The sequence below is a fragment of the Electrophorus electricus genome, chromosome 4 (genome assembly GCF_041902795.1).
Source record: "Electrophorus electricus isolate QZ-2024a chromosome 4, ASM4190279v1, whole genome shotgun sequence".
NCBI classification, from domain to species: Eukaryota; Metazoa; Chordata; class Actinopteri; order Gymnotiformes; family Gymnotidae; genus Electrophorus; species Electrophorus electricus.
The window spans coordinates 16,501,826-16,529,318 of NC_137500.1; the positions used below are offsets into that span (position 1 = coordinate 16,501,826).

General features: G+C 41.0%; 2 protein-coding genes across 18 annotated transcripts in view; one reads left to right on the top strand and one right to left on the bottom strand.

Moving 5' to 3' along the window:
• Positions 1–2,571, bottom strand: part of plxnb2a.1 (plexin b2a, tandem duplicate 1) — a 91,472-nt gene extending 88,901 nt beyond the window's left edge. Inside the window, exons 1-2 of one of the 3 annotated variants that reach the window (XM_081712657.1) lie at positions 2,378–2,569; positions 2,041–2,112 (exon numbers count right to left, since the gene is read on the bottom strand). The gene's annotated coding sequence lies outside the window, so the exon portion shown is untranslated. Of the gene's footprint in view, positions 1–2,040 lie in introns of all 3 variants that reach the window. The other 2 variants (XM_081712659.1, XM_035521121.2) reach the window with 2 other exon arrangements.
• Positions 2,572–12,080: 9,509 nt separating this feature from the next.
• abcc9 (ATP-binding cassette, sub-family C (CFTR/MRP), member 9) overlaps positions 12,081–27,493 on the top strand; it is a 34,069-nt gene continuing 18,656 nt past the window's right edge. For 2 of the 15 annotated variants that reach the window (XM_081712664.1, XM_081712663.1), the window contains exons 1-16: positions 12,788–12,954; positions 13,855–14,022; positions 16,305–16,446; positions 16,628–16,749; positions 17,478–17,644; positions 18,188–18,484; positions 18,636–18,824; positions 20,344–20,514; positions 20,795–20,950; positions 21,615–21,749; positions 23,066–23,228; positions 23,516–23,556; positions 23,646–23,788; positions 23,951–24,059; positions 25,416–25,517; positions 26,699–26,771. In XM_081712664.1, coding sequence (XP_081568790.1) covers positions 13,878–14,022; positions 16,305–16,446; positions 16,628–16,749; positions 17,478–17,644; positions 18,188–18,484; positions 18,636–18,824; positions 20,344–20,514; positions 20,795–20,950; positions 21,615–21,749; positions 23,066–23,228; positions 23,516–23,556; positions 23,646–23,788; positions 23,951–24,059; positions 25,416–25,517; positions 26,699–26,771 — 2,155 coding nt within the window. In that variant the 5' untranslated portion in view covers positions 12,788–12,954; positions 13,855–13,877. The other 13 variants (XM_081712667.1, XM_027026372.3, XM_081712660.1 and 10 more) reach the window with 12 other exon arrangements.

A 27,493-nucleotide genomic window follows, 5' to 3' on the forward strand; every position in this document is an offset into this window, starting at 1 on the left:
GGGCCACTGTGTATGTCTTCATGTTCTTCGGCATAAAAGACAAACAAACAGAACCATTACTCATGATCTCTCCCAGACATGAAGGGACATGGAAAGGGGTGGGGAAAAAATAAAAAGCTCACTCTCTGGGGGGAAGGAGAAAAAAAAAAGCAAAGCTTGACAACTGCTCTCTGACCTTAAGGGGGTAGGAGCACTTCCTGTACTGCATCGCTCAGGCAACAGCACCACTCACCTTCACTTTCACTGTAGATTCTGCCATTAGCCACCCCTCAAAAGCGCATTTGGATTAACCCAACTGCCAAGACATATAAGCCTCTGTGCAGTCACAACAGCATGGTTACTTCCAAGCTACTCTGGAGCATTTTTGATCCTTACAATACACTGTGGACGGACAACCTATTCCAGAGATATATGGTATAATGAGTGGTATAGCCAGCAGCGTTGTGCCATTTAGTAAATGAGGGCAACCGATTTACAAATGCACCAAAAAAGGTTTAATTTTAACCACAGGCCTTTAAACATCTCATCCCCTGCTATCGTATTCACAGAGATGTGACAGCGCTCAGGGGCTGAGGCACTTCATTTAGGCTTGAACACACAGGAAGAAATACTCATTACCAACTAGGGTAGGCACAACTTTTCATGTAATTTAGGGAGGATGCATCACATTTCCCTTTATGAGAGGTGTACCTGAGGCAAATGAGAAATTGAACATGGATATGAAAATGGAAAATTGAACAGGGAAAATGAAAGATGTAGCTGTCCAACAACCAACCAATAAAAACCCACACAAACCACTGGGTGAGGCCATGTATTGCTCAACAGAAATACAAGTGTAACAGAAAAGATACACGCCATAGATATGGCTGGATTTGGAGTTATATGTATGGCTTACAGAATTCCAGGATTTCATAAGTCACAGATAATTAACTGAATTAATGGAACTGACTGGCCACTTTCTCTTCACATCTGACTCTGAAAATCTGTAGCACCTGAATCTTACGAGATGGGATTTTAATATCAATGCTCTACAGGAGTGCCAGTCATTACAGTCATTACATAAGCCAGGAAAAGTGTGGAGGCAAAGACCTCTGTTGATTGGGAGTCTCCCAACTCCTCAAACACACTACAGGTATATCCCAAAAAACCAATGCGATGGCAGAAGTTTACTCAAAGCCTAAAACACACTACGAATTAAATCATGCTGTAGACACGGAAATAACTTTATTAATCAACTATGTCTATAATAGTACAGAAAACTGCAAGATTACTGCTATTGCATTGTTGTCGTGCTCAGTTACACAACAAATGGCAACGTGATTGCAGCCTCGTTATGTTTATATTCATTCCAAAAGCCGATATACATAGGCTGAGCACAAAATTCAACATACAAAATAAAAGTCATTGATTAGGCGCTTAAAGATCTCGAGTAAACTACGAAGACAAAAAGAACTTCCATGTGAAACGTTAACCTACTTAATATGTAACACATGATCGAAACCGCCTATTGGAATCCGTTCATAAGCCGTTTAGTCGATTGACATGGTGGTGAATGCCTTTAAAAGTTATTGTGTAGATGGAAACATGGGCGATGCGGTTCTTTATGAATTGAAAAACACCTACAAGTTGGGTAATATTTATTCCTAAACAGAGATAGTGTCGCGTTAAGATAATCAAATCTGATAATCAATGTAGTCTACCGAAGAATAAGAACAACTACTTCATAACCCTTTAGCTACCATATTTAAAAAGTCTCTTTACACCATAAAAGAGAGCGAGACTTGGCTACAAGATGTGGAAGCAGCACTTTGGTGTTCGTAGCTAGATGGATTAGACTGTATCAAATGTAATCAAACCAGAGCGACTAGTTGAGTATATAAAAGCTGCTCTAAATCCAAGAGGCATAGCGGCGAGCCTATACTAGACTGGCATTTATAAACTGAGATCATTATTAGGTTATTTGTTTTGTATTTCGTGTGCGACAAGATACATTTGTAACATCTTGTGCAGAAACGAATAAAAAGTTAAACCCACACTCACCTTTAGTTAAAGTTCAGCACACGCACGACGCCTGGTCTCCGAAAACTTACTCGATTCCACGTCAATCTCCAACTGTGTTTGGAGAAAAACTTCGCATTATTCTCTTCCCAAACTGGCGTCTTGGTTCGCTGGATTTCGACACGAAAAACAACAATCGATTCCTTGGATATGCCGGGACGCGGTAGTCTACAACGTTTTGCTAGAAATCCGTGGTAACTATCGGAACATTGTTAAGAATTCAACGTCGAAGCGCTTCATGCTTTTCCATGCGTACCGAGAGCTCGCTCACATGATACAGGTAGGCTGCGATATGGAGCGAACACAAATAGACTCGCACCTGTAAGAGCTGGCACGTCAGCCTGTCCCCCCAAACTGATTTTACTTTTAACGAAGCTGAATGTCCCCTGTATTACCCTGCTCTCTCGATCAAACAAAAGGGAGGGAGCCAGCTCCCCCGATCCCTTCGGTGATAGGCTACAAAGAACCGCGATCCTTCGTATGAGTTTGCAAACGAGGAGAAAGAAATTAAGCGACTAGAAGAAAAAATAATCCCGATTGTTCCCTCTGCCTCCCCTGTCAAAAAAGAGGCGTCTTGTCCCTTGGTGCACAAGTATTGTTGGAACAAAAAAACAAAAAAATCTTTCCCTTCCCACCAAAATCGACAATAATCTTGAAGTAGACTAATGGAAATTGGGTTAATATTGATCTCAGACTAAGGCTATGCCATTGCGTTTAATAATCTAAAATTCAGTTTACTGAGTTGCCGTAACAAAGGGGGGAAAATTAAGGCTTGCCGTTACATTTTCTTTCTAAAGTAAACTAGAGGCTGTTAGTAATTAGGCTTCAGTTTTACAGCCATTTTATAGACGTTTAGAATCAAATTCAGTTCTTTAGTAATTCTCCCCCAAGTTGGTTTTATGTGTTTGTGAAACCTATATCCATTCAGGTATATGAATGTGGACAAAGTAGCTAATTAATGAGATGTTAAATGAGTGCTGGCAATGTGGTGTGTGTGTGAGAGAGAGAGAGAGAGAGAGAGACTTTACCAAGTGTCACAGATGAATGATTTCAATGATTTATGAGTATGGTAATGTCTGTCTGAGGGATGAGTGTTGCCCCACAGGCCTGAAGGGACATTCTCTCTCCTTCATTTCCTTTTTTTCTCATTTATTTTCTCTCCATATTGCCACTACCCTCTCCAACATGCGCGCACATTTACAGTTTCTCTTTTTCTCAAATTCTAGGCCACACTTTGGTAAGGGCAAGCACTGCAGAGGAGAGAGAGAGAATAATAATGATAGCTGTCATGGAAAGTGAAGATGGGTTCGTGCCTGAGCACATTACCCACCAAGTCTTCTATAATTGGAGCTCATTGTTCTGTTCAAGCAGCAATAGTCCAGCGCTTGTGTCACCCTCAATGGAGCTGTCGCAATGCCGTTCACAAATTCCTGAGAAATATCCCACTAGATAAAAAAAAAACTGAGGAAACTCATAAAGAGCGCATGCGAACAGCCTTTACTGTTTATGTTATTTGTCGGTCAGAGAGTTAAACAGAATAAACGACTCCCAGTAATGGTTGGTTTTGGTTGCCCCCACAATGGTAAAATGTGTCTTAAGTCAAGAGAACCAGACAGTTTGTTGCGGGGATTACCTTATGAAATGACCAAGACGAACAATAAATAAAACTGATCGATTTCGTTTTCGTACATGTTTCGCCCCCTAATGTCTCAAAATATAATAGCATTCAGATAGGTAAGCCCAGTATATTACAAGTTATTTTGTACTTACTGCCATTAATATACTGTCAGTGTTTATGTTTATAGTTATTAATATGATTATAGTTTATGTTTATAGTTATTAATACTTGCCTTTGTGAAGTGGAGCCACATCTGCTCTAGAAATCTTGAGCAGGCATGCAATGATTGTAGAGACATGTGAGTACAACCAGTTGAGCGATCATCCCACAGGACAAGAAACGCAGCCTGTGTTGTGAGGCAGCAGATGAAAGGAGATGAGAGAGAGAGAGAGAGAGAGAAAGAAAGAAAGAAAGAAAGAAAGAAAGAAAGAAAGAAAGAAAGAAAGAAAGAAAGAAAGAACGAACATATTTATTTTTAGCATGTGTAATGATTTTCTTCATCCTTAATAGAAGCGAAATAGCTGGTTGCTGCTGTCAATATGATGCTTTGCAGGTAATCCTCTGATTTCATTCATGTTTGTGTGTGCACTACTTGAGAGCAAAGTCATTAATGTTCCTGTCTTGCAATTCTACATGTTGAAAGCTCAGCTTGGGCTCTAAGACCAATACTCCAAAAAGGCTGAAATTCAAAGTTTTGGGCATTCTGCCTCACCATGGCATAGGGCTTTCTGCTTTACTGCGTGATAGGGCACTCTGCCTCACTGCTTGATGGGGGGCGCTGCCTCGCCGTGTGATAGGGTGCTGTCGGTGCTGCCAACTTGGTGGCATGCCACCACCATGCCATCTGCCACTCTCTCTGATGGCTCCAGCAGCTCGGGGCTCATCAGGCAGTGCTCAGTGCCCTTCCCCCACTCTGGTCGCCAGCAGTTCTCAGAATCAGCAGCCCTCCTGTCGGACACTTGGCTGTAGGCGGAAAACTGGCGGTCGCTGCTCCTTTTTATCCTGGCCCAGCCTGAGAGGAGTTTTGGCTAACAGTTTAGTAAAATGGTAGGGTCTTGTTCACATAGGCTTATAAAAGGCTAACGTAGTTTACCTCAACACTGTTGTATATAGAGTTGCACAACACATAGATCACTTTGAACTTAAGATGATCAGATGGATCAGAGAAATTATATATATATATATATATATATATATATATATATATATATATATATATATATATATATATATACACTATAGTAGTTTGTTTGTCCTTTTTTTTTTTTTTACATATGTGCATTATTGCCTTGAAATTCTAACACTTTAGTGTCCTGTCAAATTGTCAGAAGGTGGTCCTGAGAAGAATATGAAGGTTGGAAATAATCATAAAACCCAGGACATTATCATAATCTCCATCTCTCTCCCTCACTCTCAGAAGTCACGAGCACTGTGTGCCACTGAGACCTTTCCAAAGTTAAGCTCTGCTCAGTATCCAACCCTCTTCTGTGTGCTGATTTAAAGAGACAGATGAGAGATGTCTGACGGAGTTGCTATTGAAGATGAAATTCTTCAGATGCTGTGGTCCAGCCTGTATGGCCTATTCAAATCTCATTAAACCCAGTAAACCTTATTGGCTGTACAATGCCAGCAGCTGCATTTTAAGCATAGGCTAAACCACAGTTATTCAATTTTGATGTTATAAGGCTTTTGAGTCCTTCGCATGACTCATATTCATCTGATTAGAGTTTGTTATTGAGTTTTCCTGAATTAATTTATGAGTATTGTCCTATTATACATAGATGTACATACTCATATAGGTAAATATGCACACAGATTTTTGCCAAGGTTTGACTGTTTTTATTTGTTCAAATGATTAAGACTTTAATTTGGTTTTATAATACATTAAATCTCAGTGTGCTTACATACGACTAGAAGCACTAGAAGTTTCTTTCTTTTTTTCTTCCTTTTATTATTACTGGTTGACATCAAATAATAGGCTCTGCGAAGCAGAACAATCCAATAAAAATACGTTATGAATCATTAATCAGTGGGGAATATTGTCTTTCAGCTAACCTTCAGGGGTAAGAAAAGTGTACTTTTTTCCATACTTAACCAGCATGACAAATCTCAAGTTGCTGACTCCCTTCAGGAATTACTGATTAGTAGACATTTTATTGACCATATGTGTTAATATGAAAGTACATGTAAAGGAATGCAAACAGCATCTCTTGTGTGCCGTGCTGCTACACACTGAACCACACAATTTCCACCCATATCTTTGTCTTTACTCTTTTTACATTACATTTTTAATGTTGATCTTCATGTCATGTAACTGAACTGTATGATTTGAAAAGAAAAAGATGTAGAATGAATCTTCTCTCATGCTGAATTAGTGAGCAATTAGACTCCGAGGTGGTTGTCTTTACAATGGGTGACAAGTGTTGACGAACCCACCCATTGTGGGTTCTGCAGCCACACCTCCAACCTGCTGCACCTGTGTTTCCCCGCCTCTTTCTTCTTCACTAGCTTTCTGAACACCTGTTGCTAAGCAACGGTCCTCCTGCTAAGCAGTACTGTAAATAGCCCAGAACATTCCTCCTGCTTTCGTGAAGTCTTGAATATGCACACTTAGCCTCCTCCTGTTAAATTTGATGTTTTGGTCCTGGGATTTAAAGACAAGTCTTGTGTCCTCTTCTCTTTTGATCCTGGTATTATGTGTTTTTTTACCCAGAGACTGCTTTCAATTTATTTCTAAGAAAATACACACTGCAAGTACACACAGCTAACTTAAAGCAGTATCTAAAAATGTTAAAATAATGTTTACCTTTCTTTCAAATAACTTTTCCTAGGTTCAGTGCAGAATATGCTACCAGTCTAACATATATAGAGTTACAATTACAGTACAGTGTGAGGTGATTTTCACACATGTATTTAAAAGATATAAAAGATGCCTACTATTTTAATATTTAAATATATTTTATGCTCAATGTGAACAATGCATGATCAATAAGTGTATCAGAACATGCAGTGGTGCTAAAGTTTTACTCTTTATGAACCACAGAAATCTCCCTTGATCAAGGTCAATGTCATGTATTCATGAACCTATGGTGACGATCAGACTTTGATATTGAACACTCAGGGTTACGTTTTGTAAGTAGGACAAGAGAGAGCATCAACCAAACCCAGTTCTGAAGCTGAGTCTTGCAGGTGGTGAACATGTGCACAGATCCACCCTTTCATCCAGGGTCACACCTATGCCTCTCACCAGGGGTTCACATGGGGCTTCACTTCATCCCGTCATGGGGGGATCCACCGACCATGGGTCTTCTCCTTTGGCTTCCTGCTACCTTCCTACGTCTGACAGCATTTGTAGCAAAGACCATTTATAGGCTACACCCAGTCTCAAACCTTCAAGGTGTCAAATGTGCTCTGAGCACAAGACCACATCTGGCAGCCAAAACAAACATTTATAATATTATCCCACTGATTAAATGTTCTGACTCTAATGATCCCTTTAAATGAACTGGCACTGCTAGATATTTGTATACTATTTCTGATAGTTAATGTTTGATCATTTTGTTCTAAAGCTTTATGAAAAAATCATATTTTTTGTAATACTTGCTTTATTTTCTTCCTTTTATCAATTTTTGTGGCTTTAATGACAGTCATATTGAAGTTATGCAGAAAAAGAGATCAAGACAACACTGTTCTCACACAACTTTTATTCATAAAGGCATAGCCTACAACAATGCTCACACAGAGAAAATTTGCATACAGAATGAGACTGACTGACTCTAATAGGGGAAAATGGGGGGGATAACTAATATGACAAAAACACACAATGAGTGACTCATGACTAAATGGAAAAAGACACAATGGGGCTGAACAAAGACACCAAGCGTATAATTCCCAACAATTTAAACAAGTTTAATCTATTTTAGAGGATGCATGGAGGAGCACGGCATCATGGATGTCCATTCTGTGCCCCACCCACATGTTCTCTTGTTCTTTCTGGCAGTGGTCAGTGCCACAATATTTTAAGTCAAATACATGCAGAAATTTTTAAAAAAATCACAAACAACTTCACAAACTCCAGGTTTCTTGGAAGCTCTTCTGTTCCAGTTCCCGCATGTAGGGCACCTCTTCTGATGGACACATAAGACACTTCTCCTGATAGTTCTGTACCAGATATGTGGGTCCTTTTCCCTGATAGTTCTTGCCCAACTACCGAGGATTAAAGGACAGCCCAACCAGCTGGAATCCTAAAATTCTAATTGAATCCCAATTTCTTTGTAGGGAGACAGACATTTTGGTTGGGTTCTGGTCTTGGAAAAAGTTAGGGAAAAATAATGAAAACCTCAAAATGATAAAATAACATATGGAATTATGCAGTGACCAAAAGAAAAGTGTTAAACAAACCAAAACAACATTGTATTTTAGCATAATTTTGGCAATGTTAAGAGCTTTTAACACTCATGGCATCTAATTCCTTCAGAAAGACAATTGGTATGCTAAGTCTCCAGGGAGAGGTCATGCTAGTTAAGTACATGTTGGTTTAAGCTCAAATTTAAGCATACCTCTGTCGCATTAAACTTCAAATGTTTTAGTGATTGAATTATACCAGTCATGCAAAGTTAAAGTTATGCTTTTTGCTGACTTAAAAGATGCATTGTGCTCATGACTTTTTTGGAGAGATATGAAAATGAGTCAGTAGTACAACTGATACCCTTACTGATACTTTGTGCATTTGACAAGCCATATGCACTTACCAAACAAATAACAAAAAACAGAGAGAGAGAAAAAAAAAGTTCATAGTAGAGGGCCCTTCTGATTACCACTGTGCAGCTGCAGCATTTAATCTCAAATACAAGCACTATTATTGCACAAGCATCTGGCATGGCTACTCCATTACTAGATAACATCAACCTCTAATGACAATTCTATTATAACTACTACTGCCTCTGTATTTCATGAGAGATCCATGAATAATAATAATAATAATAATAATAATAATAATTATTATTATTATTATTATTATTATTATTATTATTATTATTGCTCATGACAATGTTTCAGTGTTTAAGCGTTAAATTAATGCTAATTAAGTGACAAATATCAGAATTTTTGCATCAGGTTCTTTGTTTTGTTAAAATACATAAAATACAGGCTACCACCGGTACAAAGAAGACATTACAAAAAACCCTATTTGTTGAACACCTATACCTACAGATCAAAATTTATCAGTAAAGAATAAAAAGGCCCTCAGTCTACTTAATGCTGCTGGCCACTAGATGGGACTAGAGACGAACGTTCTGGATTTCAGTGGCACCAGATTCTTTGAGGCATTAGTGTGCTGGCCAATTTTCTGCATGCATTTTTCCTTCACTGACATACTCGACCTAATTGACCTAACCGGGTAAAAACCGGGATTCCTGGGACACAGATCCATTGCTCTCTCTATCTCACTGACTTACAGCTGTTAGCATGGTTCAGTATGAAAACCCAGCCCGATGCTATAAATTGCATCCATAAAATTGCTCACCTCATGAGTCTGTCTGCTAAAGCCTTGCTGTCTGTGTTTATATTGATCCATTCTGGTGACTGAGGCCATTGCCCGCATATGGCACTTAATGTGGTCTTTAGTGTTTAATGAAGCTGTCTTGTTACTTTTGCTCCTTCTTGTTTGACAGGAAATCTAAACATTCTTCTCCTTCTCTCTCCCTCCCTGTCTTTCTCATTCTATCTATCTATCTATCTATCTATCTATCTATCTATCTATCTATCTATCTATCTATCTATCTATCTATCTATCTATCTATCTATCTATCTATCTATCTATCTATCTATCTATCTATCTATCTATCTCTCTTTTACTCTGTCATTCTTACCGCTTGCTTCACTTCTATTCCATGACTCAAATTCATAGCACCTAAACAGACATGTTAAATAGACATGCAGTGGCATGGAAATGGTGCTGCTGTGTGTATTCACATTTCAAGGATAATATATACAAACATGCACACATCTGTATGAGAGTGAAAGCATGCCTTATATAAAAGCTGAAAGACATGACAAGCAGGCCCATATTGCGTGTCGGAGCAAGGCGGTTGTAAATGTCCCTGCAGATACTGGTTATTTATCAGTACCCACTGAATGTCATTATCTGTGTTATGTTATGGAATGATCAGACTGTTCCTGACTGAAACAGACCACATGTTTGGTGACAGAAGCCTTTACTCTGTGAGGGCATCCAAGAACCACACTCCCAGTGACATTCGTTTTCACAGAAACAGCACTGAAGTGGTGGAGAATTGCCACTACTGACATATCCTCTCTACTCTTAATAAACAGCGCTCTCTAGTGCTCACTGGTTCTCCCTCTATCCCCCCTTTTTTTTGAAGGGGGGGGCAGCAGCAGGAGGTATAAAAACGAACCATTTCACACACACACACACACACACACACACACACACCCCTGCCCACTCAAGACATCACAGAGGCAACTTAACTCATCAGAGCAGAGTCTGTTAAGAATGTCCATGTCTAGGACAGGAGTGGTACTGGAAAGTCTTCATTAAAGATGTGTTCATCAGTAATACAGTTAGCGTAAGGCTTCATCATCTCCAGAAAGATTGCAGCTTGAATTGCATTTCTGACAGGAAATGTCATCACTGACCAACAGCTCAAGAGTAGCTCCTCCACACAGGGTCTCTATGATTAAATATTGCCAAATGTTAACTTATGTTTTCTGTCAGGGTAGTATCACAGTTGGTAGTATCACAATAGTGTTTGTAGTGTTTGTAGAGATTCTTCTCTGTGTAGTAAAACAATGGGACAAAATGGTAAAATGGTCATTGAATGTCTCCAGCAAGGATCGTTTTTCTTTTGAACGAGGATCCTTAACAACTTATCTGTGTTTAATTTTCCCAAGCTGATGATGACGCAAATCACACGTGTGGAGGACGATTCCCTGGTCACTGATGGGAATCTGGAACTTTCTCAAAGATTTTGATTGAACCCTGACCCCAACCCAACCCCCCTTCTGGTCTAGCTCGGGACGGTCCTTTCCCCAGCTATGGCTCTGGGTGTCACCACAGGATCCTTTAATGGCTTGCACATGGGCTGTTTCTGGAGCTACTTCCTGTGCCTCAAAGAAAGGGGATCTGAACTACCCCATTCCCTTCCCAGAGGCAATGTGTCCGCACATCCACCCACCCACACACACACACACACACACACACACACACACACACACATACACACGTAAGCACACTTACATCCTCCATCGTGTTTCTCCTCAGGTGGATGTCCCTGGATGATCAGTAACCCTGGACTCCTCTCCCTGGAGTCTACAAGCTCTGCTGGGTGTCACCTGTGGTTGCTCAATTGTTCTGTGCTTGTTGCCTGATTCATTATTGTTCTCACATGTCATTTTCACTGCCAATAAACCCTGGATTTTTCCCCTCATTTTGCAACAGAAGTGTGATTGTTTCTTTAAGATGATAAGTCATCATCTACACTGTAAATTACCAGATTTACCACAGAGTGTATTCATGATTGGAAATGATCCTCTGCTCATCCCTTTACAGTGTCCCATCACTGAAGGCCATCCTAAAGTTTGCCATGCTATCTGATGAAATCTAGAACCTCTGAAATCTGAAAGCGATAAAGCTTTAAACATACATCCACTTTAATGGCATGCAGTTTATCTAAGGCTAAGATTGCAGCTTGAAAGAAAAAAAGGGTTCATGAGAAACATAGGTGTAGATGTTTTGGGGGTTGAGGGATGTGTCTCACCCACTAATTCCTGCTCACACTACTCATATAATGTGTTAAGTTGGGGATTTGAGTGGTGTCCCCCTCCCCCAAATTTGAAATGAAACCCATGCCACTGAGGAGAAATAATGTTTGGTGGAAAGCGAAGTGGGAACCTCAAACTGGAACTACAACTCCCATGTGCCAGATATGTGGTATGGCTCGTGGAAAAGGCATGAGAACCAAAATTCCTTCACATGGGCAATATGTGATAAAAGACGGGCTGGCATGCTCAAATCAAATTAAACAAACGTAAGATTCACATATAACAACATAAGCCACTGACAGTAGTAACAAGTAAACCATACTTTACACACTACGATTCTTAGAAGTCTATTCGAATCTCTGTTACATTTTATCATTATAATTTGCGTATAGTCCACGTACAGAAACGCATGTTGTCAATCAACCTTTATGTCTTTTCGAGTAAAATCACATATTCCTGCTGTGTCCGAGGGTGCACAGTATCTAATTCGTGAAAGTGGAGCCTAGAAACGGGAAAACAGTGATGCCTACTTTCACACTTATTATTTATTTGACCTACATTTGACGCGGTGGGTTAGCATCGCTACGCGGTCCACCGGGCGCAGTTTTTATCACAAAAGCGACGCCATAGCGCGACTGTGAACGAAAGGACACGGGGGACGCGAGTCTTCTGCGGAATTAACAGTAGCCTCGCTGAGCCGGTAGTAAAAATCCAGTAGTGTAGCTGCCGTTAGTATCGCAAGCACTTTAAGGAACAACCTGCGCTCTATCAACGATTTAGGTGAGTGTGTCTGTCTTTGTGTATTTTAGTGAGCAACAAAGAAGACATGGTTGATTGTAGATTACACACTTATGAAACGAAGCAGTCAACATTTCACACAGATTTCGTTTATATTGTCTCTAGCATCTTCATTTCTGGACCCGTTTAATCGATGTCAGTGAATGAAAATTACAGTTCACTGTGATGATCCTGCTGTAGTTTGCTGCTTGAATAGGGCTGAGTGTCGAAAATATCATAATACTTTGTGTATATGTGGTTATATTTACAAATTAATGTGTCGAATTGGCCTTCCCAAATGGCCTATGTTCACGTCAGGGTAGTGGATAATTTATTTTTTATTTTTTAAGAAAGAAAGAAACCTAAAAAATTATACAATTATACAAGAACAGATTTAATACCTCATTATGAATTGTCGAATAAATATGAATTATCCCTTTTTGTTTTCTTTATTTTTTGTAACCAGTTGGACTGATGGCAGTATAGTGTCAGAAGGCGTATGTCCCCTCCACCGGGCTATTGGAGGAGCCTGGCAGTTTGGAGGTTCGTCCCAGCACTTGTTCAAGTTTGGAAATCCGATAGGAGGGAGAAGCGGAGGGGCTATGTGCAGCTGATGCATCGCGGCTAAAAATAATCCGTCTAAATTCTGTGTGATTAGACTGCAGTCTCCAAAAAGCAGGCTTCGGGAATGAAAGCGTGATAATACTGGGCGTTTTAGTGTAAGTGGACATTTATTTGACATATTCCTTTTTGCCATAGGCTTAGAGTTCTCGACAAATATCGGTTCATCGGTCAGAACCAGTTCGTTTTTAGCTACATAGTTTTTAACTACATACTACAAATATTAGTAATATTTGTGACTTTAGTAAATTGTTTGTAGTTCGACATACTTTTGTCGTACCACAGTGAAAAGAGTAAAAAACGTTGTGAAAGAATTATTGGCAGAACTCTTTTAATATTATTATTATTATTGTTGTTATTATTATTATTATCATCATCATTATTATTATTGTTATTATTATTGTTGTTGTTGTTGTTGTCGTTGTTGTTGTTGTTGATGTTGTTGTTACATATTCGTTAGTATTTCAACGCACTTGTAAAGTTGCCTCAGTAGAATTACCTTGACTGCCCCAGCTTCCAGTCCATTAAGTCAGGTAGTCATGGAATCATGTAGGCCTGCATATTTAGTTTATCATTTTACTCAGGAATAAACTTTATTGCTCTCTTGGCATGCATTGCCAAGACTACATATATAGTTTACCTGTATAAGTTTCAGTAGTAAAGTAAATGCACGAGAGAGAGAGAGAGAGAGAGAGAGAGAGAGAGAGAGAGAGAGAGAGAGGATTAATTTTGGGTTGTGAATGGTATGACAGATATAAATACTTCATTAGGATCAGCCAAATATAATAAGGTTTCTTACATGGCTTTCTATGATTTTCTGATTGCCATTTTCCCACCATGGCATTTATGGCTATTCAATGTCTTTGTTTGCAGTAATTATTTGTTGTACATGTGCAGTTAAGATTGTTTGGAGGCACTTATTTTTTTTGACAAATGCCAAGTCCCAGACCATGTCATGTGATGACCAGTGATTGACAGCTTTCTGATCCCACCTACAGGACCCTTGGCCCAATTAGGCAGCATGTCCTTGTCTTTCTGCGGGAATGACCTCAAAAACTCCTACAGCGTCGAAAAGGGGGTTCTGAACAATGGCTGCTTCGTGGATGCCCTCAACCTTGTTCCACATGTCTTCCTGCTCTTCATCACCTTCCCCATACTCTTCATTGGTATGAAGGCTTCAGTAGTCCACTCTTGGTGCCAGGAGTCCATTGTCTTGAAATATTTTTTACAGATTTAGTCATGCTCGGATTCACTATTTATGTATACACTACTTAATCATATTGCATGATTAAGATTACTGATTATAATTATGATTATAAATATGATTATAATTAATAATATTGTAAGGCACGATTCAGGTTAGGATTACAATTCAGACTGTATGGCACAAAAAAATATAGTCCGTCAGTGCAGTTCAAAGCAACAGACCAAAGGTAAAGATGTTAGAAAAAAAGCAGATAAGCAGGCAACCAAAGAGACCAGAGAACCAAAAACAGAAAAGAGTCATCAGATATTAAGCACTTATCAGAATATATATATCAGAACTGTCAGATGGTAATGGTCAATTTGTGTTTCCTTGAAACCATACTGACCATCTTTTCATGTGTTCTATATGAGGCAACTACTTTAGCCATAAGCACCTGGTTTTGCATGCAGTAGTTTTTAGCCCCGTTTTTGAAGTTCTGGGTTTCACAGCTGTCACTAGCATTAGATTGCTTTTAAAATCCCAGAAACATTGATGTCTGGTGGTCATTGCATGTATGGTGTATCCAATTTTTAAAAAAAATATTTTTTAAGCCCCTTTATATTCTTATTTTTCATTATTCTTCTTGTTTTTATTCTTGTTCCTTCTGTAACACATTAGCTGAAACTACTCAAGGTCTTGATAATTACTTTGTCAGTTGCAGCAGGTGTATTCAATCAGATCAGACTCAAACATGTACAGCTCATATGGTCCACTAGCCTAATACCTAGTATTATGCCAAAAATGTATATAACAGCATAGGAGCATTAATGCTGCCTTTGACATTACCTATTTTCTTAAATGGATAATGGTAAAACTTCATTATAGGCTATACCTCCATTCAGAGTGCTGGAGAAATCAAACGCTGCTGAAATGACCAATCACACAATATCTACAATATAAAGCATGGACGTCATGGCCTATGTCTATAACCAGTGGTCCGGAAGAGTTTGTGAAGGAAATAACAGTATGCCTCCTTCTTGAGAGGGTTTGAGAGTTACAGTGACACCTGAAACTGTGTGTGAACACGACACAAGTAATGAGTCTGGCCTCCAGAAAGACACACACAGGGGCATGTTTGTGTGAGCACAAATGTGTTCAGCTAACTGGAATATCTCTGTCTCATGAAGCACAAAATTAGTGGCCTGGTATAATAAATATAGCATCTGTCTCTTAGTATCTCTTTTTATCAAGGTAGCATGTTATGTTTGATGAAGATGTCTATTTCAATTGTTATGATATGGAATAATGGCATACCTGAACAGCACTTCTGCTGCTTCACTTCAAAACCAATTCAAATTTGAAAGTGGCACCCAAAATTCATTTGACTCATAAACCATGTTGAACAACACCATATGGGGAGCCACGGGGCAGTTTGGACTGAAGGTACTGCCTCGATCAGCTGAAAAGCTAAAAATGACTTTAAATCCCAGTACAGGAAGTGAACTAGCAGACAATAACTGTATCATCTATTAACATACCATACTTTTTATTCTCTGTCTGTTAGTAAACTCTGGACATGGACCAGCCAATGGTACTGTCTCAGTTATTCCTGTGGGCCACTTATGGAAACTACTCTCTCTCTCTCTCTCTCTCTCTCTCTCTCTCTCTCTCTCTCTCTATTACTCACTCACTCTCTTCCTTTCTCCCTCAAGATCTTTTAATTGACTCCTACTTCTTTTTTTGTTTGTTTGTTTTTTTAATATAAATAACCACATGATGTCGTCTCAGTGTGAGACATCCTTGGGCTGTTTCCCAGTCTGTTCACATGTTATCACTTCTCCTGATGTGAAAATAAGATGTTTCCCACAGCAGGATGTGGTGATATTTAGTTACTACATAAACACACTTTTGTGCAATGGATGAGCTAGGAAGCATGGGCTAGTCTGTATTAGATGCTTGGAGACTGATGGTGGATCACTGTTATTCAGTAATTAGAAGAGCAAATACATGGCCTGATGCATAGACCCCATCATGGCAGTCCAGCAGGGGCCTTTCATATTGGTCAAATATGAAATAAGAGCATGTGGCTAAAAAGGGGTTTGTGTGTGTGGGGGGGGGGGTGATATTTATGTGCAAGACCATCATTACAGCTCATTTAGGACAAGTGTTTGCTTACGAGATAGAACTACTTGAAGCTAATGTGTTATAATGTGTAACTTTGTGTGTGTTTGTGTATGTGTGTGTGTGTGTGTGAGTGACCAGGCTGGGGCAGTCAGAGCTCGAAGGTGCAGATCCACCATAACACCTGGCTCCACTTCCCCGGCCACAACATGCGCTGGATCCTCACCTTCATGCTGCTGTTCGTGCACGTGTGTGAGATCGCCGAGGGGATCGTCTCCAACACGTATGTCGCGCCACACAAGCATGTTTTACACAGACACACCTGTTTCGGCAATATGACAGTGGATGATTGGCCCCTGCCAAAAAAGAAACAGAAACTATGATCAGCCCATAGCAGTACTTGAGCAACATGTGTGTGTTTGTGTGTGTCTGTACTCACTGTGGATGTTCCTGCTTCCTAATAGGGAGATGAAGTCGAATCACTTGCACCTTTTTCTGCCTGCATTTATGGGATTTATAGCAGCTACTACGTCAGTGGTGTATTACCACAATATAGAAACTGCAAACTTTCCCAAACTTCTTCTGGGTAAGTGGCTACCTACAAAGAGATTACTGAGTTTAGTTAAAGGCAAAAAAGATATTTTAAAACAGTTTATATGTGTTATTTTTTGCACTTTCTCCTGTTTGTATGTTTTGTCTTTTTTAGTTAAAAGAAAAAAAACATCCCTCCTATTAAAAAACAAACAAACAAACAAACACAACTGCTGTTCCCTTCCTTAAATAATTTAATTATCTTGGATGTAATCTCCTCAGAAATATCTCATTTCACCATTTTAGATGGACATGAGACAGACATTTGGCAGATAGGGTGTGTGTGGGTAGTTGCTTATATGAAGTTGCTTTGAAGGGGAGCATAAAACACCTTTAGAAGCCTTTTGTTGGGAGAACAAGGGTATAGGTGGTTTAAGACTGGGTCAAAGTGGCAGTAGGGTTATTAGTAATTAATAAAATTAATTTCTGACAGGTTTTAGTGCTGGAAGACTTGTGTTATTTTCTGTTAAAAGTTTCCTGCTTTTTTCCCTGAAAGTGAATAATTGTACTTAATAGTTAATAAATGAAATTGTGGTCTGTGACTTAGGCACACTACTGTATGTTATAGATTACCAACAGAGTCATTTGGCCAGTAATATAATGGACAATTTGTAGAGTCCATATTAACAGAGATGAACAGCTCCTATATGCCATCAACAGGGCTATTTCATGTGCTTGAAAAATATCCTAGACATCATTTATTCTCTGTTCACTACTGAGTAGCGCTGTTCATCTACTGGGTACTGGCCTTCATCACCAAAATCATCAAGCTGTGGAAGTTTGCCGAAGAGGGTGTGGGTGTGGAGCATCTCCGTTTTTGTATCACAGCCCTGCTTGTGGTGCTATATGGCCTGCTTATGGCTGTTGAGATCAATGTCATCAGGGTCAGGGTAAGTGCTTTCTGGGTCATGGGTCAAAGGTTATAAGGAACACACTGGTTTGGAACAATGGAATGACTTTTACTGAAGAGTTTTTGTTTGACAATAGCTTCTGATAGATACCATATCCTGCAATGGTGTGTTTATTAGCAAGAATCAGTGTATTTGGTCATGTCTGTTTATTTGGAGGTTTTAAATTATTATAATTCCACTGTTGACATCTGTTAAAAATGTTATTTATTCAGAAGCTCTTCTCCCTGAAACACTATAAAAATAACCATTCTGATCTGAGAGAACTGTTAAAATAATTTAGTAGTATTTTAACAAATTTTTAATAGCTTGTAATATCTCCAACATTTGCCGAACTTGACTTGTCCTTACTTAATTTAGATTTAGTGGCTTGAAGCAATAAAAGCAAAATACACAGATAATTCTTTGCATTGAAAAAAGTCCAGCAATACTGGTCCATGTAGTGGGTCAGTGTACCCATAAACTGGGCTCGTACACCCAGCTCCTGGCCTTTACCATGTATTCATCGTCTCGCCCTGTCTGCAGAAGTATGTGTTCTTCACCACCCCGCAACGGGTGAAGCCCCCTGAGGACCTGCAGGACCTGGGCGTGCGCTTCCTGCAGCCGTTTGTCAACCTGCTGTCCAAGGCCACCTACTGGTGGATGAACCCACTCATTATTGGTGCCCACAAGAGGCCGATCGAGCTGAAGAAGATCGGCAAGCTTCCCATTGCCATGAGGTCGCTGACCAACTACCTGCGTCTGAAGGACGCCTACGAGGAGCAGAGGGTGAGGGTGAGGCGCTGTACCCTACGGAGATGTGTGGATCAAGTGGATCATCAAGTTAGCTTGTTTGCGGGCTTGACCATATTGTCATATTGTCTTACAATATTATAATGAATGCATGGGTATTGTGACTAACTTATAGGTGTAGATCTTAGGTCTTATTGGCTGGTCTTATTGGTCTCCTGCCACCATTTGCATTCGTTCACAGCAGCATGCAGAAGACCTGGACCGGACGCCGTCCATCTGGAGGTCCATGTATCGGGCGTTTGGACGACCCATACTCCTGAGCAGCACCTTCCGCTACATGGCCGACTTGCTGGGGTTCGCCGGGCCCCTCTGCATCTTTGGCATCGTGAAGCACCTGGACAACAAGACCGAGGAGGTCAAGATGAATAAGGTGTGTTAGTCTGGTGTGTGTGTCTGTGTGTGTGTGTGTGTGTGTGTGTGTGTGTGTGTGTGTGTGAGACAGAGAGAGCGAGAGAAAGTATGTGTGTGTGTGTGTGTGTGTGTGTATGTGTGTGAGAGAGAGAGAGAGAGAGAGAGAGACAGAGACAGAGAGAGAGTGAGAGAGTATGTGTGTGTGTGCTTGCAGAAGAGCCATGATGTTGGGTGAAATTTGGACAGTAGAAAGTAAACCACACTCCGGTCCCCTAGTTTGGTGTTATGAGTGACTGTATGATGTCACTTTGCCATTGTGAATGTGAATGTACTAATGCACTTGCAAGAATGATGAATACTCACAAGTGTGCAGGTTTGAACTGGTTGACTATATGTTGATTATATTACTGTATTAGCCAAACAATATGCCTCAACAGAACATAAAGAATGTACCATATAAACAAACCTATAGTGACACACATTGAGTACCAGGGGCCAAATATGAACTTGTTTCATTAGCCCAGTCAGTTTTGTTTTTCTTTATTCATTAGGTTGCTGTTAATCACTTGCCCTCCAATTCAAATGTGCCCTAATTATGACCTGTTTGACTGCTCCCTTACTGACACAAGTCTTGCCAGTCCTGTATGGTGTCATCCAGCTGTCACTCACATCTAACTTTACATTGACACTTCTAGTAACTGTCACAGTGACCCAACCAACACCATAAAGCTAGATGTGAACATTCCTCTTTGCTGTGATGTTTTATTACCACTGCAGTTAAAATCATGCCATGTGATGTAATATTGATAGACTTCAAGATGCGGATTAGATGCCAGAGAACGGTCTTCTGGGAGAGACTGATTTGCTGTAATAGAGGCAGCGAAAACAGACAGAAAGGATGACATTATCATGCTTACAAACAGAGCTGCTTACTGTAGTTTCAGTGATCTTAGTGTAATGTCAAGGTCTGTTGTCAGGTAGGTTGTTAGTTGCTAAGTCATTGGACCTGGGAAGGTTAAGAGGTAGTACAGTCTGGGAGAAAGCAGTTGCCCATGGACAATTTCTCTCTCACATGACACACACATCTCACACATCTCACTTCCTTTCTCTACACTGCCAAAGATGTGATAGCCTGCCAGCACAGCAACATAAAGGCATGTGTGTGTGTGTGTGTGTGTGTGTGTGTGTGTGTGTGTGTGTGTGTGTGTGTGTGTCTGACAAATGTTTTAGTAGCAATGGCAGTGATGTTCTGAAACATTTTTCACTGCAGAGTTGTTTTTTTAATGGTTTATTGTTTAATTGCATTTCTGTACAGTTTTTGATCTATTATTTAAATCTAAAATAATTTTCATATCTGACTATTTGAAAGTTCATTTTTGGAAAAAGGTCAAAACAGGACTTGCATGATTTCTTTCCAAACATATTTAGACCACTGTAGTTAAGTAGGTCAGGCTCTTTTGTTTATCAATTGTGTTCTTGACATACTTTGTATTATACATCCTTTATTTTAACGCTTCATTTGTGTCCTGGCCTGTAAGACAGAGGACCTGCATTTTGGGGTCTATTTTATGTCCTCCATGGAGCTGTTGCAGAATACATACGTCCTGGCCGTACTTCTCTTCCTGGCCCTGGTGCTCCAGCGCACCTTCCTGCAGGCCTCCTACTATGTCACCATAGAAACAGGCATCAACCTGCGTGGGGCGCTCCTGGTAGGTCTGAGGGTATATCTGATCATGTGTGTATTTGGTAGCAGGATGACATGGATTGTTTAATGGAGCGACTGTAGTTTTAAAGATTGTAGTTTTTCTTTCCATAAGAATATGCTAGATGTCAGCTTGACAAAGTGTAGCATGTCTCTTTGATAAGACACATGGCTGTGCTGACCATACCAGTGCGAGGTTGAGAAAGTACAGTTTTTATTTCAAAATGTAAATGAACCATAGAGCCCTCTTGTAACAATGGTGCTGACCACCATCGCACTTCCCCCAGGCGATGATCTACAATAAGATCTTGCGTCTCTCCACCTCTAACATGTCGATGGGTGAGATGACTTTGGGCCAGATTAACAACCTGGTTGCAATCGAGACCAACCAGCTGATGTGGTTCCTTTTCCTGTGCCCTAACTTATGGGCAATGCCAGTGCAGGTAACTGAAGCACGTTTGTCTGTGATGTTCATTCGAGGTGTCACCAGGCTGGTAATCTGGTACACTACAGCAATGAGACCTTTTTTTTGCCTAAATTTGGATATGGTACCATTGTGGCAGTTATTGAGTTAAAAGTGCTGCTAAATATTTTCCCTCTTTTCCATTAAATAATGACACACTGTTATCCCCACAGAAGATGTGTTATGTATGCCAAACTCAATCATGTTTAGCTCCTCCACTAGGGCAGTGTTTTGTCCTCATAAACACAGGATTTAAACCAGAATTCAAACAGACTGCCATGGATGCAAAATGGAAGGTGATAATTTAGCATTTCTATTTATGGAGAATTCTTGTCTAACAATGAGACTCTTGGCAGTCTCGTCAGCCTGGAGTACTGAGTCTCCTTCAGGCCTCGTGGGACCTGAGTTGTCCTGAGCAAGACTGTCCTGAGCAGCCCTTGTCCTGCGCATTGCTTTTTTTCTAGCTCCTATGTCCTGTGTGCTGGCTCAGGGGAAGGTACGGCAGATTGCAGAGGTGTAGCAGGGGTTACATGGCTGTCTCAAGTAAAATACTATAGGAATATAGGTGCTGTCCATGATTTGTGGTGCTGATATGCTTTCTCTCTCTCTCTCTCTCTCTCTCTCTCTCTCTTTCTCTCTCTCAGATCATTATGGGTGTGATCCTGCTGCATTACCTGCTGGGATACAGTGCTCTGATCGGTGCATCGGTCATCGTGCTGCTGGCCCCTTTTCAGTACCTCATCGCCACCAAACTGGCTGACACACAAAAAAGCACACTGGTAAGTCTTGCGGTGTTCAGTGCTTCTTCCCATATACATATGGTCTCTATAAGGATAATTTCTGGGTAAAATCATACTACCTCCTTAATGTATATGGTATTTTACATGTATAAGATCTATATGTGAAAAACATACAGTTTAAGGGTGTAAAATGGGAATATGAAAAATATTATGGGGCCATAATCATGCAAATGCTACGAGGAGAGGTGTCACGATCCTTCCTTCCCAGCTTCCATGTTCCGTGTTTCCCTGTACTCTAGTTCCATGCCATAGTTTCGTTTTCTCCGCCCCTCGTTTGATTTTCCACACCTGTCCCTTGTTTAGTTCATGTATTTAAACCCTGTCTTGGGCTTGGCTGTTCATAGTGTTTATGTGTTCGCATTTAGGGTCATTGTGTTGGTTAAGTTTTTCCTTGCATGCCTCTGTGTGGAATATATTGAATATTTGAACGTATTGGATGTATGTAAGCCTGTCTTTGTTTCTAAGCCTCTGTGTCCGTTAACCTGTTATTCTAGCCGTTTTGTTTTTCCTTACCTCTGTACATTTCCTCCTAGTCTTTGTTATAGCCTGCTTCCCCTGTTTGCCTTCGGTTATCCTAGCCCTTGTTTTTGTTACCATGTATCCCCGTAATCTCTGTGTTAGCTCTATGACCCTTGACCGTTATACCGACTCTGATTTTGGATTTGCCCATAATAAATCTTGCTGTCCTCCGCACATGCATCCGTCTCCTTTCCACTCACCATTACAAGAGGTAGGCGTACATACACTCAAGGAGAAAACAAAAGAAACAATAAAACATGGAACACAGCGAGAGAAAAGACATAAGAACAAACAAAAAAAAACACCAGCATGAAAACGGGTTCAAGAACAACATTACTAAAATAACTGACAAAGGAGACGCAGGAACAATGGGGTATAAATACATAACGAATGCTAACGAGAAGCAAGTGGAAACACTAACAACTAAACAAAGTGCATGGCCAATAACGAAAACACAGAACGCATGGCAAATGCATCGCTGTGGCAACCTCAACACCAGGCGAGGGGCAACCGACAGTTAAAAAAATTTATTAATTATAAATAAACATATAAACACATATACATTATATGACATATGATTTTCTCAGGCATTTGTGCATGGGTTACCAGATCAGAGTGTTCCATGCAGTGTAATATTTCTCCATCATCTTTAGCTACAATCAGAATTTGAAGCATAGCTTCACAACTCTAAATAATTTATGCTTAGAATTTATTTGAATTCATGTGTGCTCCATAATTCAAGCAAAAAGGTATAACCCAGGCTGCCTGTGTGACAGGACTACTCTACAGACCGACTGAAGAAGACCACGGAGATCTTGAAGGGCATTAAACTGCTGAAGCTCTATGCTTGGGAGAACATCTTCTGCGACAGCGTGCTTGAGACCAGGGGCAAAGAGCTAACCAGCCTTCGGACTTTCGCCTTCTACACCTCCATGTCCAGTGAGCATGCTTGTTGGAATAAAACCTAAGCGCATACAACAGAATCCCACAGCTGCATGTTTTAAATCTCAAACAGACCAGGCCATGCTTCCCAAAAGTGTCATGGTGATAGGATCACCTTAAATGAAAGAGAGAGATTGTGTGTATTCATTGTGATCTTTGCTCAACCATTTAATGATAATCTTTATGTTGGGGAATCCGGCTCAGAGCTGTCTGATCTTATGCCATACTTGGAAAACGTTGGTTTATGTGCTAACAGAAAATACATTGTCTGTTTTTTTCTCTAGTATTTATGAATGCCGCCATCCCTATTGCAGCAGTGTTAGCGGTAAGACAGCTATAATGATACCAGTGTTGTCTCGCTTGGTACATGGGCCACTTTAATGCCATAAAGGCTCTGACTGTGTGTACTTTCAGACCTTTGTCACTCACGCATACTTCAGCGAGTTCCGGCTAAGACCAGCCGAAGCGTTCGCCTCTCTAGCTTTGTTCCACATCCTGGTCACACCGCTCTTCCTGCTATCCACTGTGGTGCGCTTCGCCGTGAAGGCCGTGGTCAGGTACGCTGTCTGCCACACCAGCCTGGAGCCTCATTGAAAAACACATCAGATACCTTATTTGTGTGTTTGTGTGTGCATGTGTGCACTTGTGTGTGTGTGTGTGTGTGTGTGTGTGTGTGTGTGTGTGTGTGTGTGCGCGCGCGTTTGCCATGTGCCCTGAAGTGTTCAAAAGCTCGGCGAGTTCCTGCAGAGTGAAGAGATTGGCGAAGACAGTTGGAGAAATGGAGATATGTCTGTATCTCTGGACTCCTGCAAGAAACACACTGTAACTGTAAATACACACAAACATACACACACACACACACACACACACACACACAGATTTCTCTGTACAAGTCTCCTTATTTATGTCCCCTGCACTAGTCACCCAAACTCCATGTTACACTCATATGTAGTAATTATCTGCTTACCATCAGTGAAGGGTCAGTTACATGTTAATCATTGTACTGTGGTAAACTTCTATAATGTAGTATTAATTTTTCTAAAAAAAAATTCTTTGCAGCAGCATACGTCTGTATTTGCAGACAAACTAGTGTCCACATGATGTTTTTCTGATCTTTCTGGGAAATGTATAATATGTTTAGTGAGACAGGCTTCTGGTGTATCTAATGCTCTGTTTCCTCTGTCATTTTCAAAGTGGGCTGGGTTAGAGCCAAGCCAAGCCAAGCTGGTTGTGCTTGGCTGAATTCAGTTCAAATTTATTCTTATTCATATTTTCTTTGCTAAATGGTTTGTTTATTCTGAATCGAAATGAACATGGTGTTTAAGGTTTAAACGAATGCGGTTTAAACTAATGATCCTGTTCACTTAAGTGGGTTGTTAGACATGGTTTAATACCTCACAAATAAAGGGATGATTTTCAGATCAGATATGTTCCCACTATAGAACCTGCGTCACAAGCTAGGCTCATGTCACACGGTCAACCACTGCAACGTCATGGCCGACCACATGCCCTCAGCCAATTGTGTGAGCCCCTAGAGGTCTCTGTAAGGCAGGGTGTGTTAGGCAGAAACTGTCGAGTGGGGTGGGCTTTCCTGAGGCATCTGAGATCTCATGAACATGCAGGAGAGGAGCAGCTGCACACTCACGCTTGGAGTGTGTCCTCGGCTGCCCCAGAGAGACCCCTTCATCATCCCTCACCCATGGGGGAGACAACAAGTGAAAGCGAGGACAAAGGAGGAGTCAAAAAGATGCAGTGGAGATCTGAGAGCCATAGCACACTCTTGCTTCCCATCACAGTGTGTCATCCTCTGACACGGCTGCACGATTGCAAATCTATAAAAATTTACACTCAGCTCATACAATATAATACGTTAGGCTTATAGATAGATCTGGGGTCATGTCTTTTACAACTCCACTGTGGTTAAAGTCACTGTGGTTGAGTCTTAACACCATAACACTGTAAGAGCTGCATAATCTTCATGAGATCTGCTCCCTTTCTTCATTTTCTTTCTCTCTCTCATGTTGTTTCTTCCTTTCTTTTTTCTCTCATGTTCTTTCTCTCTCTTTCTCACAATCTCTCTCTCTCTCTCATGTTCTCTCCCTCTCTCTCTCTCTCTCTCTCTCTCTCTCTCTCTCTCATGTTCTCTCCCTCTCTCTCTCACCCTGCCTGGTTCCATCTCCGTAGACGAAGGCGATAAATCGGAAGCAGCGCTATAAGATGGACAGCTATGAGCAGCCCATGCGCAGACAGCTGCGGCCCTCAGAGACCGAGGACGTGGCCGTGAAGGTCAGAGGTCGCCAACCTCCATGCAGCCCTGCCGGCTCCCATTCTCAGGCTCTTCTCACACTTAGACACACATACACACACACACACAAACACACACGCACAGAGTGCATCCTGCTACTGAATTAAGAGAGCACCTCCTGGAGTCCATTCTTTCTCATCCCAGCTGCTTTTAACCTTTGATCTATCATACATGTCACATCCGATGGCCCTCTTAGCTAGTATAGTGCACAAAGACATAGTACACAGTCGACGTGTGTAGGTATACATACACATATGTGGCCATGTTATTGCTATACAACATGGTGTATTGCAGGAGATTAAATCACTTTTTTAAGAAACTTGTCTGTTGCACCAGTACTGGTGATGACTTTATTCTTTAATTCCACTCTTTTCATATAGCTACTGAGGTCTGCAATTCTCATGAGAAAAACAAAATAAAAATCATGCTGCCAGAATTGGTTGAGCAATTGTTTTATAGTTTGTTTTTCTGGCTCTGGGTCTCTGTAGGGTCCACTTCCTTTAGTCCTCCCTGTGGACAGTGCTAGTCTTCAAACTAATGAGCGCAATGGCGACAAACACGTACTATTGCGATTGCGGTGCTCGCTGAGCTGACTCACTCTCCCACACTCGGTCCCTGTTCCATCTGCTCCCTCCGTTATGATTATGCTTTTAATCTGCTTTGACATTTACACTCCTCTGTTCTCTGACCCCCCCCCCGCCCCCCACACCCACCACTTCTCTCCCTCTCTCTCCCTCTTTCTCTCTTCCTCTCTCCCTCTTTCTCTCTCTCCCTCTCTCCTTCTCCCCCTCTTCCTTTCCTACTCTCACCCTTCTCCCCTTCCTTTCTCGAGTTCCCAGCTGCATTAGATTGTCCGCTTTGACCTTTTCCCAGTGAGCTCTGGAAGTGCGGCTCTGCACTGGCCTCTTGCTGGCCCCTATGATGGATAGGAGTGTTATCGCTGGTGTAAATAATCGGTCGGCCCCCGGAAAGGCATGCGCAGTCCCGCGAGAGATGCAGCCCAGGGCTGGGGGTGCGGGTCAGGGTATTGGGGTGGGGGCGGTGGAGATAGGACATTCTCGCCTGAGGAGAGTCAGCACATGCGTTAAGTGGTGATGTCACTGTTTTCATGAGCAATCTTCAAGAGTGCCCTCACAATTGTTCTTTTTCCCACCCTGTTTAGGTCAGCGATGGCTACTTCACGTGGGGGACCAATACGTCGACACTATCAGACATCAACATCCGTGTACCCACAGGTAACATGGGCTCACTTGATTGCTTCAGCCTTTGGCTCTGGTTGTGGTTTCCTGTGCTCAGTGCCCCTGATCCCTCCAGCACCATCCCCACCCCATCCCCTTTGCCTTCATAGCCTGGCATTTGTTCAGTATGATTTCCATTATAGAAAATACTATATTAATGACAATATTTTTAAAAAGTGCAAAAAACAAAAGTCAAAATTTGACTTTGGCCAAACAGCATTTCACAGTTTTTCTTGTGTAATATTTTCTTGTAATATTTACATTTACATTTTTGCATTTTGGCAGTTCTTATCAAGAGTGACTTTCTGTTTGAAGAATAGTTGCTTGTGGTCTATGGTGTACAAGACTCTCGTTACGGTATAGCAGTCTATTGTGTACAAGTCTCTTTCTTTATGGTATAGGTCCATGTTGTCTATGGAGCACAAGACTCTTTGCTTATGGTATAGGTCCATGTTGTATATGGTGTGGATGAGCCTGCTGTGATGGGAACTAGCTTCATGACAAAAAGTTAACAATGTAATTTGATTTGAATGATAGCATAAGACTTCCCAAATTCCACTGATCAGACTGACCATGAAGTCAGATTTGTGCATTATGTGCAAACAAGTGCAGGTTTTAGAGTGCATCTTTGTGTCAACAGCTGCCAATGTGAAGTCAAACCTGGAGTGAGATCTGTCCCCTGCTGCTGCTGCAAAAAAAAAAAAAAGAATAATTTTATT